General features: G+C 39.2%; 1 protein-coding gene across 1 annotated transcript; it reads right to left on the bottom strand.

The window, feature by feature from the left end:
- Positions 1-2,544: 2,544 nt before the first annotated feature.
- On the bottom strand, positions 2,545-10,260 carry LOC119721437. Its single transcript, XM_038191518.1, has 4 exons — positions 10,029-10,260; positions 7,577-7,633; positions 6,431-6,661; positions 2,545-5,686 (listed from the first exon to the last, which is right to left on the bottom strand). The coding sequence occupies exons 1-4, from the start codon at positions 10,206-10,208 to the stop codon at positions 5,159-5,161; spliced, it is 996 nt and encodes a 331-aa protein (XP_038047446.1). The 5' UTR covers positions 10,209-10,260; the 3' UTR covers positions 2,545-5,158.
- Between the last annotated feature and the right edge of the window lie 1,043 nt (positions 10,261-11,303).

Consider the following 11,303-nt stretch of genomic DNA (forward strand, 5'->3'; position numbering starts at 1 on the left):
CCTACTCATAACCTTTCGAACAACGTAAAGTTTGTGCAGAACTTCCCATGTAAAGGTACCTTTTGACTGTCATATACGAAGTTCGTGTAGCGGGCGTTTGCAGGCATTGCTGCACAAAGCGTTTGCTAGATGCTTTAATGCGATATATCTTGAATGTTCTCCACAGTTGTTGGGTTTCAGGACGTTTCCTTTTTCCAGCTTGTTGGTCTACTCAAAAGCTTTTGAATACGTAAAGTTTGTGCAGAACTATTCATAACTTAGATTTTCTCCACAATTCTTAAGTTTCAGGACTTGTCCTTTAGCCAGCTTGTTGGCCTACTTATAAGCTTTTAAACAACGTAAAGTTTGTGCAGAATTTCCCATGTTAAGGTACCTTTTGACTGCGATATACGAAGTTCGTGACGCGGGCGCTTGCAGGCATTGCACTTGATTGACTGCACAAAGCGGTTACTATATGCATTGATACGCTATATCTTGCATTCTAGACAATTCTTGAGTTTTAGCACTTGCCTTTTTGCCAGCATGTTAGCCTACTCATCAGCTTTCAAACAAAATAAAGTTTGTGCAGAACTTCCCATGTTAAGGTACCTTTTGACTGCTATATACGAAGTTCGTGACGCGGGCGCTTGCAGGCATTGCAGTGGATTGACTGCACAAAGTGGTTACCAGATGCATGAATGCGCTATATCATGAATTTTTTCCACAATTCTTGGGTTTCAGGACTAATCTATTTGCCAGCTTGTTGGCCTACTCATAGGTTTTCGAATACCGTAATGTTTGTGCAGATCTTCCCATATTAATGTAACTTTTGACTGCGATATACGAAGTTCGTGACGCTGGCGCTTGCAGGCATTGCAGTGGATTGACTGCACAAAGCGGTTACTAGATGCATTGATGCGCTATATCTTGAATTTTCTCCGCAATTATTTGGTTTCAGGACTAGTCCTTTTGCCACCTTGTTGGCCTATTCATAAGCTTTTAAACAACGTAAAGTTTGTGCAGAACTTCCCATGTTAAGGTACCTTTTGACTGCTATATACGAAGTTCGTGACGCGGGCGCTTGCAGGCATTGCAGTTGATTGACTGCACAAAGTGGTTACTAGATGCATTGATGCGCTATATCTTGAATTTTCACCGCAATGCTTGGGTTTCAGGACTAGTCTATTTGCCAGTTTGTTTGCCTACTCATAAGCTTTTAAACAACGTAAAGTTTGTGCAGAACTTCCCATATTAAGGTAACTTTTGACTGCGATATACGAAGTTCGTGACGCGGGCGCTTGCAGGCATTGCAGTTGATTGACTGCACAAAGTGGTTACCTAATGCATGAATACGCTATATCTTTAACTTTCTTCACAATTCTTGGGTTCAGGACTTGTCCTTTAGCCAGCTTGTTGGCCTACTAATAAACTTTCGAACAAGGTAAAGTTTGTGCATGTTAAGGTACCTTTTGACTGCGATGTACGAAGTTCGTGCCGTGGGCGCTTGCCGGCATTGCTGTTGGATTGACTGCACAAAGCGGTTACTAGATACATTGATGCGCTATATCTTAAATTTTCTCCACAATTCTTGGGTTTTAAGGACTTGTCCTCTTGCCAGCTTGTTGGCCTACTCGTAAGCTTTCGCACAACGTAAAGTTTGCGCAGAACTTCCCATGTTAACCTGTTAACTGACAAACCACAACGTCGATAAAAAGAAAAACATAACCTCCTTTGCGAAGGTAATACTATAAAGGAGCAGTGGAGCCCTCCACAGTCTCTGTAGTGTGTAAAAAAAATCACACATATCGTCAGAGTTTTCACGAAGAGACAATTTTGGCCACGGGGCGTTGAAACATAGTTTTGAGAAAATCGACTTTAAAGTTGAACCCTTTTTAAACTGGAGATTTCGCCTATTTTTAAAGGACATGTTGATTATTTGTTTATACCGATAGTAAGCTGAAATCTCACACTTACACATTGTACCAATTGCGAGTCAATAGACCAATTAATTGCGGAGCAATTAACGTTCATAGTCAATTGTCTCTTCGTGAAAACTCAAAATTCCACAGGCGATTGGTTTTTCCGGGAAAATTGGCAATGATCCAATTGTCTCTTCGTGAAAACTCAAACTCTCCGCTATCCAAACACGCACAAATTGGCTCTTCATGAAAACTCAAATCCCACACGCGCTTCGTTTTGCCCGCACGCGTCGTTTGCTTGCGCGCGCTCGAAAATTGTCTCTTCGTGAAAACTCAAAATCGCACACTTGCGTTATTTTGTCCCCATAGAACAACGTGCATTTTTGCTACAATTGTCTCTTCGTGAAAACTGAAAATACGACTTTGGTGAAATTTTCCCTTTATTGATTCTCATGATCTCAATGATTTCATCTGATTTTGACAAAACAACTTCACCAAGATGTCCGTTGCAATACACTTAATCGATTTTGGCCCAAAAAAGAATTTCGAAAATATACTGATTTTTGCAAAATTGTCTCTTCGTGAAAACTGTAACGATTTGTTTGGTTTGGTTTTAGGCCAAAGACAAAATACAACCCGTCAGAGCTGTGAGGCGGTAATTTGTTCAATTTTAATTTCATTTAATTGCCAATACACAGTAAACAAATCTTAAAATAAAATCATCCCATATACATGAAAAAATTAAAGAAAAAATAAAAGAAAGAATCCACCCCGCTAATACATAAAAAAGGGATGTGGTCTTGCTTATTAAAAAAAATTAAGGCGCTTAAAAAAACTTGTTTTTATAAAAATCGATTTCATTTTAGACTGCAAAGACCATATTACAATTTCTCTAAACATGTTCAAACACAAATTCATCTGGTGACTTACTTGGCAATACACTCTAAAAACTGGAGTGTTCAATCCAACACTTACATGAGTTCGGTCAGTGACCATACTTTGAAAGTGTTGAATCCAGCATTTTTAAATATTGAACCATGCATTTTCAATCCAACACTTAGACTGTTATGTGTTAATTCGACCTTCTTGTTTTTCAAGTTTAACACATTGAAAGCGGTGAATCAACATGATCAACATTTAAAATGTTGAATTAACAGTTGAATTTAACATATAAAATGCTGGATATAACACCTTTAAAGTGTGGTCACTCACCGAAACATCCTTTAAAGTATGGTCACTCACCGAACTCACGCAAGTGTTGGATTCAAAACTTACATGAATAGCAATATAATTACAATTTGAGTTCCTCAATTCAAATGTCGATAATGACACCCTTTAAACAAAATGTGTATTAAATACTGAATCAGATGGCACCAGTTAGGAGCCATTATTGATCATAGCACAATGTTTATACACATGCCAACTTCATGCTCATGCGGCCAACTGTGTCTGTACAACTTGCCAAAATATGTGCACACCTCAAATAAACCGATCCATTATAAAGCCCCGCCCACTGCGCACTAATCAGGAAACAACACGTGCGCCTCTTCAATGTCACTGCATATCTAAGCCGCGCGCAGCATACGCGCGTGTAGGCATGTCGGACATTTATCAAGGCTGTGATTGGTCAAGTGTTTTGGGAGGGGCGTGACGGATTGGTCGATTAAACAAGACGTGCAGCGTGAACGCCAAGTGTTACCACCTGATTAAATCGTCTGATGACGTTAGTTGAGTATCTAAAGGCCTTCACAAACTAAGTGATAAGAACTTCAAACGATATCTAATTGAGAAAAACTTACAAAAAGGTTCGACGTGTTACACGACGTATTACAAGACGTAACATGACGTGAACACATAGTTTCCCGAAGTGAACTCCAACAAAAGAGACTATTTCAGATAAAAAAAATACGTATCCAAAAATTAAATCCTAGTACGTACAAAAGTATATTTTGTTTTAAACGTGAGTTAAAATGTACATACAATTATATATGACGAGTATAGAATACATGGACGTGGATATATTTAATTACAAAAATACTGTGTAAAATCTTTCCATGGCAAACGAATATTTACAGACTCTGTTTTTCAAACTTAGAGTTCGTATTTCAAAACAAATTGTTGTGTGTACTTAAAGAACACTTCCTTTTCATTTAAAATATATACATTGGCGCAACGAATTGATTTTTCTGGGTTGCTTTTTACAATTATTTCAACGACATGATCATTTTGGCAAAATTGAGCCTAGCCCTAAGGGCACCTTTTCCAGAATTAATCGAGACTACAACTTACAGTACTGTATACTGTGCAATGCACAAGAAATACTACTTTTGCACTTCTCTTCCGCAATGCCTCGTCTTTCTACCACCACTTAGTCTTGTGAATTTAAGAGGTAACAATAGTATTGAAAGTATACTCAAGATCTTGGGATGAGACCAATAAGGCTACCATCGTTACAGCAGGTATCTGACTATTCAAGATGAATGTCAAAGACAAACAACATGGCTCTGTTCGTGACAAATCACATCAAATCATCGCTCTGAATAATTGTCTCCTGAATGGATGTCTCAGGCCGCTATAAAAAGCATTTTGGATGAAATTCCAAGCATACCATACCAAACATACAGTATTCGAACCAGTTACGAGGTAAATACATATAGGTAAACAAAAAGTTAAAATTGGTAATCTTAATTATTCATTGAAATATAAAAATTGATGTCTTTTGTTGCTGATGAGGATTCGGCTCTCCTATCCACCAGTCATTTGTTTAATTGACTTAGAATACACGTAGGCCTATACGGCAATATATTTCAACTATTCCACTACCACCCCCAAATTGGTTTAGTTTACACATTATGATTCCCTGTATTAGAAAGAAAAAGAAGTAAACTGCTTAAACACTTTCCATTCCATCAGCGTATTAAAATAATCGAACCCTTGTCTCAAAGGAATGCACATTACTTGGGTCCTTACCTAAGTTAATTGACACTAACACAAATGGTTATCTGACCGTAAAAGAAATATGTTGTTTACGGTGGAACAATTTAGGCATTGTTTTCTGACATGTCCTTCCCCTTTTAAAATTCTTGTTAAACATGTAGTGGAATATGAGCGGTTCAAACTACAGCGTGTGAATACCAAACACACAATATCGTTCACCATTCATACATATTTGTTCTTAAAGATCTACCGCGTCATAATATGCTGTTGAATTATGTTGGGGTTATGGACATATTTTGGTGGATGCTAGGTCCCTGTGTAAGCTAATAGTAACCATCGGTGATGTTGCTTGAAGCGGGAGCCACGCCATGCATCTGCATCAGACTAATACCCCGCCCGTACCGGTCACTACCAAGGTCACCCGAACGGGACCCGACAGCATCACGAACCCGACCCATGCTGTTGGCGTTCGGTACGGCGCCGCCATTTTGATGGATGTATCCATTCTGGCGAGTGGGGGCGGAGCTGAACCTGCTGGAGCCCGAGTAGAAGCCGCGTGGCTCCCTGCCGTCCACCACCATGGTGCCGCCGTTGCTGTGGTATCCCTGCCGGTCGTCCTTCACCGCGCCCCTCACAGACGCCCGTGGGATGATGTACCCGGTGGACGTATTGGTACGGTCCGGCTGGCCGTAGCTGACCTCCTGGGGGCGTTCTTGATACTGGCTCTGCTCAGCGCTGTAGATGCCGGGCTCGCGATTGAAGAAGTCGTCCTCGTAAGGGCCGCTGGTTTCTCGGGGGCGTTGGTGGCTACGCGACCTGTTGGTGGCTCTGCGGTGGTCGTCGTACGAATCCTAACAATTTAAAAAAAAGAGATAGACAGCAAAATGTAAGCTAGGTTGCAACAGGTGTTATATGCAACTGTTTTAAAGACATATGGGAAAAAACAAATTGCCAGAGTTTATAAATCTCCCAAATTGTCATATTTACGTCACACGTTTTTTGCCAAACAAGGAGCTATACGACTGCTTCAGTTAAGATTTCAGGAAATGTACACCAACGGTGAAGGAATTGAAAATCACATCACTGAGCAAATATTTGCCTTTATTAATACTTTCTTATTTCCAAAAAGGAAAACTAGGGAAAATAGTTTAAGAGTGAAAAAAAACCTCTGATGTCTGATCGAAATGCATTGATAGATTCAGTATAATCTCGATTCAAATCTTGATCAATGCGACTGAATGATTTTTGCTCAATTAGTCTTGTCAATCCCTCGTGTATGGAATAAAAAAAGAACCTCTATTCAGAAATGTAAGAGTCAGTACCAAACGAATGCTGAGACAAAACCACACCGCCCATAAACTATAACACATATTATGTTCAAACAAATGCGGTACATAGGGTGCAAACATATGCTCATACTATTGAAAGTGAACTTGAGTAGGCCAAAAATTACATGCCAAAAATTACATGTTCACACGACATTGTTCGAATGTTGTTTCTGAAGTAAAGTTACTAAATTGCCACAGTAAAAAAAGTATCACAGAATGGAGTCCTGACATCGCCCTCATTTGTTTAAAATATGGCCACATTCTTACCGACTCGTCGTCCAGACTAGCGCAGCCGATGACGCAGTTCCACACCATGACGAAGAAGAGGATGAACACGGCCAAGACGGCCTGCACCGCCGACAGGATCACGCCAACGCTCGGCGACGGATCGCCCTGCGGCACTGCCTCATTCTCCAAGTAGGTGATGTAGCTGTACAGGGCAGCGCTCAGTAGGCAGCACAGCACCAACACCACGTTGTAGATCACCAGGAAGTATTTCTGAGGGGAAATTTGTAGAATACAATCCAATTAGGGATATGACTCTGTTTTGAGACATGGTGAACACCATACAGGGTGAGTAAAAAAAAATCCGAAACATAAATGTCGGCTCTACTGTTTTAGTGAAGTTCTGCACAGTGGCGTAGCACGGTCATTTTTATTGGGGGGGGGGTAAAAATTTCTTAAAAAGGGCACTTGCACATCCGTTTTGAAATGTAGACACGTTTTTTCCCCGGACACTTGGCCTCCAAAAATTCAAATGGTAGGGGTGGGGGGGGGGGTACCATCCGTCGATGGGGGCGCTCCTTAAAATCGACGATTGTGCACACTAATGGTGCTTCTCAGGGCAATACATGCGCGTAATTCACAAAAAAGGCACCCGGAACGGCCAATGACACAAAAAAGGGCACGACTTCTTTTTAAAAAGGGCACTTGGTCAGAAAAAAAGGGCACTTGTTAAAAAAGGGCACTCTTTAAAAAATATTTTTTTTGGGGGGGGGGGGTTAAATACCCCCTTACCGTCATATATTTCCTTCACAGTTCGTTTAAAAATGTACAAGTGTTTTAGGAGTGGATTACTTGTAATAATTTGTTATGGACTAATGATCATTTCGTATTAATCCACACTAGCATCTTCAACACTGGCAATTTCCTTCTGTTTTTCCCTTGGAAATACAAACAAGGATGTTTCAAAAGTGCACAGGGACTACAACTTGGAAACCTGAAGAAACTTAAGATGACTTAACTTAAGAAGTCACTTCATTAGGAAGCTTAAATTGAAATGATTATTTACATAAAACAGCCGTTGATTCATGCACGGTGGAACATATTCGACGACAGAGGGCGCCATTTCCGATGCACACGATTAATTTGTAAAAACAACATGGAAAGTATGAAGCAATTCTTCGCTCTTACCAGACATTTATTCCAGAAACAAACAAGAAACAGCTGGAAGACTCCACTGAACACCGCCTAGAGTGGACCAAGCAGAGAAGAATGCATTTACACAGGTTGAAAAATGTTGTTAGTATACCGTCAACTATATTTACATTGTATAGGGTTAACTTTGGCAGATTTTCTCATCTAACAATTACATGTATTGCATGTCCAAAACATGAACAGCTGAACATTTCTCCTGTTGTACTTTGTTTGCACCTAGATGCTTATCTTTAACCTAGTAACACACAAAAATAATGAGATTATGAGCCTCCTAGTGTGTTGAAAGTTTCCTCGTATATTGGGGCAATTTCGGCAGGGTATCGGAATTCAATGAAATTGATATTATTCACAAAACGTGTACAATTATGATATTTACAACCTTTCAAGAACGGACATATTCTGCCAAAGATACCCAGGGTGCCAACGGTACCCCAGTTTACGGAAATGTCATAGTCAAATGTCATTTATAGGCCTTACAGAAATGTTCGATGAGCATCCAATGGGATTCCCATGGGAAACCCATCGGGTCATCAAGAACACCATGTAAGTTAAAATGATCACAATGGAAGATTGCATGCTCATCATAGGAAACCCATGGGAACAATATGGAGATAGCATGGACAACATGGGAACATAATGGGGATTTTACGAGCTCCATGGGAACACCATGGGGATTTTATGAACACCATGGGGATTTTATGGACATCATGGGGACACCATGTGGAATTTATGAACACCATGGGAACACCATGGGGATTTTATGGACACCATGAAAACACCATGCTGATTTAATGGACACCATGGGAACATCCTGGGGATTTTATGTCACCATGGGAACACCATGGGGATTTACTGGACACCATGGGAACATCCTGGGGATTTTAGACACTATGGGTACACCATGTACGCCGGGTTATACTGGCGAACATGCATGTGCCATATGATGCAGAATACTATAATGAAAAAGATTTCAAAAGATAGATTTTAGCCAATATATTGATGTCAATGTTCGAATTAAAATTAATATTTTGCTATAGGCAGCCGTTGCCAATAATAAAGAGACTGTAACATATATATTATCAAATCGTTGAAAAAATGCAATACTTATGGGGTGCTTTTATCTGGAAAAACTTTGCAAATATGATGTCATAACAATCATGTACATTTCGCAACGAGGCAGTTTTTTTTATGTAATACATGTATATGTTTAGGAAGACATGTTTACTTTTATATTCTCTTACCACCTATACAAGTCTTGAATCATCCAAAAATTCCCACAGTGCAAAAAACAATGACTTTTTTTGTAGGCCGGAAATTAATTAAATCGGGCATCAAAGTCCATTAAAAGAGCATAAGTTGAGGTATTTGGGCTATACTGTTTCTTAAAGGGCCAATGTAATGTACTATTTTGTTTAAAGCGATCCTTCTAAATGCACCTTTGTGTCCCATTTAACCATATTTACAATTTTCATGTAGCCATTTGTAAGGGTATGCTGGTGGCTGTTTGGATTTTATGCTAATGCATATTTCCATATTATGAGCAAACTTGTGAGCAAACTTGTGATGTGATGAACTTGTAATGCCTAATTTTAGCTTTACTTATTATTTGCTGTGAACATATTCTTCTTCTTATGATTTACCATGTAGGTTCTGAATGTACTTGATTTGTTTTGTCTTGTCCTGTTTGTGTTGGTTCCTTGTCTCTGTATGTGTAACTTAAAGTGTACTTCATTGTGTAGGTAAGTTAAAGGAACAAATGTAATTAATATATATTTTTTCTCTACACATAATGGACTTCTCCACTTGACAAGCTTGCTTTTGGGAGAAGCCCACCGCTTAATCTTATCCGTTCATCTAAATTATTGTCTAAACCTTTTCCCTTTAAAATGATTAAGTGGAAATAAATATGAATGAATGAATGAATTAATGATGTCATTTCAGGGAGAAACCTCAATGTTACACCGATTCTGCACCAAAAGTTGCCAGAACTTTGGGTACTTTGCTGTTGAATAATTTTCTTTTCTTTTGTGATTTGTTGTTGTGTCAGTACATGGCAGGAAGCCAATGAGCAAACTATTCTCACAAATGTTTTCAATGAGTAAATTTTTGGATTCACAATTTTAATAGAAACCCATAAACTGAACATTGTCTTCCAGAAATGACATCACAGCAACAGTGCCCCCAGTTGACCAGAAAAAAATATGGTTAATTTGAAATGTCTAAAAAGTGCACTTTTCAATAAAATTAACTAAAAAGGAATGTCAAATAGTTTTCATACAATTTAGTTCCTTAAAAAATGTATTGCATGGACCCTATTAATTAAAACCAGCTTGTTTAAGAAAACATGTTTTTGATTGGTCTGGTCAACATCTGTGCAATAATTAGGGCCAGGGACATGATAAACAGTATTTAAAAAAAATCAACTTACCAAACCGCCAGTCCAGACCGCGGCATAGTAGTTGTACTCAACCTCCTTCCCACGGATGCATTCGTAATAGCAGCCCACCCACGTCCCCACCAGGCCCCCGCCCAGCATTATACAGAGGAACGCCAGGGGAACGAGGCAGAGGGCACTCGGTCGGCCATATTTGTCCGGATAGCAGCACATACTGAATGGACCAAATGTGTGTGTGCTTCTATGGAGAAATTGTTATGCTGTCGACAAAATAAAAAAAAATCGTCAAAATATAATACATGCACTAAAAATCGAGAATTTGGTTTCTTGATGTCACTGAGAACGTCATAGTTAGGAGGTGTTTGTTAGAAAACACTCATCCATCAGTACCTTTTCAACCGGCACTGCTTCACATGATAGAAAATAATGACGTGCATTGTGGGCATTGAGTCATCTACAAACCTCATTGTGTACAGTTTAAATCATACATTTCAAAATGTCCACTGTGCGGTTTGGATGATGTGTATAGGTTTGCAGTGGGGTAGTTTTGGTTGGGTTGGTTTGGTTGGGTTGGGTTGGGATGGGGTGGGTTGGGTGTACAAATGTACATGTACATGTACATGTATTTGGTTGTGTTGGCTTCGGTTGCATATGGATGGGTTGAATTGGGTTTGGGTGAGTTAGGTTGGTTTGAAATGGATAAGTTCAATGTTGGGTAGGGTTGAGGTGAGTTGGTTAGATTAAGTTGCCGGGTTGGGTATGGTTTGGATGGGGGTGTTGGGGTTACAGAGGTTGGGGTATAATGAAATTTGTTCGGTTTCCTATGGCAACAACCACTGAAATTAATTGTATCACAAAAATGAAGGAGACATTTTTGTCTACCAACAAAAAAGGAACATTTAGATAGTACCCATCACCGTTAAATTTAGTTCAGAAGTTGTAGGCTTAAAATGCTCTTCTCCAGCAGTATTTAAAAAAAATGTAAGTGAAATGATTTATATCTACAGTGTATTGATGCTCAGTCGAATAACATTGCAATTTCAGATCATAAAATCGACGTTTGTATACTGTTACGATACAGAGCGATGCATCTTTGTTTGTTTTTAGCCAAGAACAAAATAGTTAATTATTTAAGGACTCGTTAAAATTACAAGTGGAAAGAACGTTGCATTCTGACGCAACTTTTGTTAATCACATAATCTCAGTGAAGGGTAGACCATATGCAAAACAAAATATTGAAAGACATGAATTTGGGACTGATGAGAAAGAAAAGTCAATGTGATAGGAAACACATAGCAAATGCATCTC

The sequence above is a fragment of the Patiria miniata genome, unplaced genomic scaffold (genome assembly GCF_015706575.1).
Source record: "Patiria miniata isolate m_02_andy unplaced genomic scaffold, ASM1570657v1 HiC_scaffold_13, whole genome shotgun sequence".
Classification (NCBI taxonomy): Eukaryota; Metazoa; Echinodermata; class Asteroidea; order Valvatida; family Asterinidae; genus Patiria; species Patiria miniata.

What these genes read in the sequence shown, in the direction of transcription:
- LOC119721437 (XM_038191518.1), bottom strand. Translation starts at nt 10,208, where the DNA reads ATGTGCTGCTATCCGGACAAATATGGCCGACCGAGTGCCCTCTGCCTC. An exon ending in CGGTCTGGACTGGCGGTTTG is followed by an intron (nt 7,634 to 10,028) that starts GTAAGTTGATTT and finishes GGTCCACTCTAG; the next exon opens with GCGGTGTTCAGTGGAGTCTT. An exon ending in GTTTCTGGAATAAATGTCTG is followed by an intron (nt 6,662 to 7,576) that starts GTAAGAGCGAAG and finishes ATTTCCCCTCAG; the next exon opens with AAATACTTCCTGGTGATCTA.